The following is a 3,123-nucleotide window of genomic DNA, read 5'->3' on the forward strand; positions in this document are numbered from 1 at the left end:
CTAAGTTGTAAAGATGGACCTAGTTCGCGGAATCCCCTTATAAAGGCAAAGGTTTGTTGATTTGGCTGCCAACTAGACAAACGGAAAATGAAATTGGCTTTACTTCCCAAAGATTAACAAAGTTCTGTCATACGCTTCAGCATCAAAGAAATAGAGCTTGTGTAAACAAATGACGATTTTGTGTTGAAACCGATAAAGCATATATAACACCAGTGTTAACTGGTATTATTATCCTTAGCGGTACGAGAAGCTCATTAGCTCAAAAATTACTTGTGGTACTCTTAGATAAAGTCTGACCCAGATAACATTGCATTTTCAAACTCTGATGTATTTTCCTCTATCCTTTGGCGAGACAGAAAGAGTAAGTTGATACGCTGACATCTCATTCGCATTTCGAGTAACATAGTGTCAATTACAAAACGATGACTTGAAAGGGTAATCCCTTTACAGATGGTGAATCTAAAGCGGCTGAATAAAATGACCTTGGTAAGTTGAAACACTGTCACCTATCGAATAAACGACAGACTCGAGGTCAACTTCCAAAATTAGCAAAACTCGGAAACAAATAAGAGTTTATTCCCAATTAAAGGTAAAATGTTTTTAAATTTCAAGCTTCTTTGAAGTAGGCATATTAATTTCCAGAGATAGTGGCGTATTTAGTCGCGTTAATTTTTAGGAAAACTATTACTTAGCATAAATTATACTATTTTTGTGAAAAGACACACTATTTCTCATTTCATTGCATTATTAAGGTAAATAATCCTTCACAAACGGGTAATTTTAAAAGCTCTTAGCCTTTAAAGTACAATAAAATTATAAATGACTTCTTCACTACTTCTGAAATGAATGATGCATAAAAATAGATATTTAACCAATCTAAAACCTTTTTACAAATAACATGGTGATACACACAAGTTTACCTTAGGACGCATCATAAGGCGAGGAATGAAAAATTCAGATTTTCATCTCACCCATGCACCAGTTGCCTCAATTCCATTAGCTAGGGTATCCACTCCATTGTTACTGAGCTGAGTGGTCTTTACCAAGGAGCACACCGTTTCGCCAAGTGGACTAATATCTCCACTGGTACTGCAGGATCCTCTGTCCCCCTCTGCCACCATCTCCTCGTCATCTCTCTCGAACTCTGCAAGGAAGCCGCCTCCGCGGACCTGCTTCAGGGCGTCATCAGTCTCGGTGATATTGGTACAGAAGTTTGCCAATGAGTTCGCTGTTCCAGCATATCCCTCTCCACTACCGCCAGTGGGGCCGTGAAGCCTCGGGGGCTCCGTACCAACAGTGACGCCTACGGCAGTGATAGGGACGGTGACAGTGGCGCTGGTGCCATGAAAGCACGGAGTAGCCTCGGTGCTTTGACCGTAACCGTAGAATGTCGGTGTTCCGCAATCCCACATACCAGTGTACAAGAGCCCCTTAGAAGTGTCTGCAACACAATACAAGTGAGCAGTAGCAGCATGAGCTTCTACTAAAAAAGCTTTCAAGCCTATTGTGTATGTGTGCGTGTGTGGGCATGCGTGCGTGCTCTAGAGGCCCAGACGCAAGCATATACGTCTCTGCCTCTCCCTATCACCCATTCCCTCCTCCACCCTAACCTACGCTCCGGCCAAGGGTGAGCATACTCTTTCCCCTCCTCCCGCGCAAGTGTGCGTGGGTGCGTACCCACCATCCGTGCGACCGTGCGACCTTCTGAAGTGCGTGTATAACGGACGCGTGCCGGTGACAGCAAGAGTGGGTGCATTGTCACGCCTCCGTGAGGATGGCAATCAGTTTGAATGCAAGTCCCTGTACTGTCTTTAAAACAAAAATAGCATAAAAAGTTGTGACCCGAAGAGCCGTCTAACAAAGAAGGAGTCGCTAGGAAAAGGTGACCATCAGTGCCAATTGGTTTGAATTAGCTGCCTCTATTAAATCGATGGATCAACTAATTTTTTTACCTAATGCTTTCAAGCCGACATTCAATAAGATTGATAATACTGAGGCCATATACAAGATTAAAAGGTGATCTTAATGTGCGAGTTACGTAGGAAAAGCGGCTGTTTTCATTCGAATGAGCTCATTAATGTTGCGGTTCAGTGCACGGTAAGAGAGTGTGGGAGGTATTCAAAGGCCGAAAATAATTCTAAAACTCCAATCTCTTACTGATTAAACTAAGGTTATTGAAATTTTGCCGAAACTTTATTGGTGATAAATCGTAGCTGATGAGTGGCGAATTATGATGCATGCTATATACGTCCATATTGTTAAAATGAAGAACTTTCAGTACGCTCACCACAAATAGCAGGACAGCATATCAAGTGCAGATTTTGAGTTTTTAGCTTCCGAATAATCCTACGTCAATGGGAGCATCACAGGGTACAGCATAGTTACCTTTGGAATCCGTAAGGCACCAACATGATCGTATTTCCTTTTAGTTAATTATTTTGCTATATTCAAAATCGCAAATAACTTTAAAGAGTAAGTGAGTTCTATTCTTCCCATACTTTGACATCTGTAGGTGTTCCATTAATGAAGTTGTATTTTTGAGACTACCTTATAAAACGGATACTTCTTTTCTTGATATGAAATGAAACAGATCAAAACTGCTCTACAGAGTAGGCGCAGATGGCATTTTTGGATATTTTCACGGGGCAACGCATTGCAGGAAATACTGAATTGCTTTAGCTGCTCTGATTTAACTTGGGCTCCGGAGGGTATGATCAGAGTTAATACTGTAATTGCTTTAAATGATGAGCAGAAATTATTTAATCGAAAAACAATATTTAAAGATCATTATAAAATATTAGGCGAAAGGAAAAGTGAACAAATGATGGGTATTAAATTGGGTATAACTTTGTCTCAGGTTACTTCGGGGGCATTGAGTTATCGGTTGCTAGCATCCAATAAACAGATTTTGAGAACAGTACTAAATGAGTATGCAAAATCCTCAAATGGTGCAAGACACAAAAGGTGTCCTTGAAATTTTCCTCAAAATGATATTCGAAATAATTTTTCTTTCGTAGGTTCCCACGCTTTGCGATCTTATCTTGGCGTATCCTCAGCGGATGCCTGTCAGCAAATAGCCCGCAACCCCCGGACACCAAAAGACCTCTTTTAAGCTCCTTCCGG

The 3,123-nt window shown here is 41.1% G+C and overlaps 1 protein-coding gene across 1 annotated transcript; it reads right to left on the reverse strand. All coding sequences in view use genetic code 11, as the record gives it.

The window, feature by feature from the left end:
• EGR_01782 (hypothetical protein) lies at positions 1–1,412 on the reverse strand (the record flags this gene model as incomplete). The annotated part of the gene is made up of 2 exons (XM_024491031.1): positions 1–72; positions 972–1,412. 2 exons carry the CDS (start codon positions 1,410–1,412, stop codon positions 1–3), a joined length of 513 nt encoding a protein of 170 aa, XP_024354487.1.
• Positions 1,413–3,123: the final 1,711 nt, after the last annotated feature.

Source organism: Echinococcus granulosus (assembly GCF_000524195.1).
Source record: "Echinococcus granulosus chromosome Unknown EG_S00007, whole genome shotgun sequence".
In the NCBI taxonomy this organism is placed as follows: Eukaryota; Metazoa; Platyhelminthes; class Cestoda; order Cyclophyllidea; family Taeniidae; genus Echinococcus; species Echinococcus granulosus.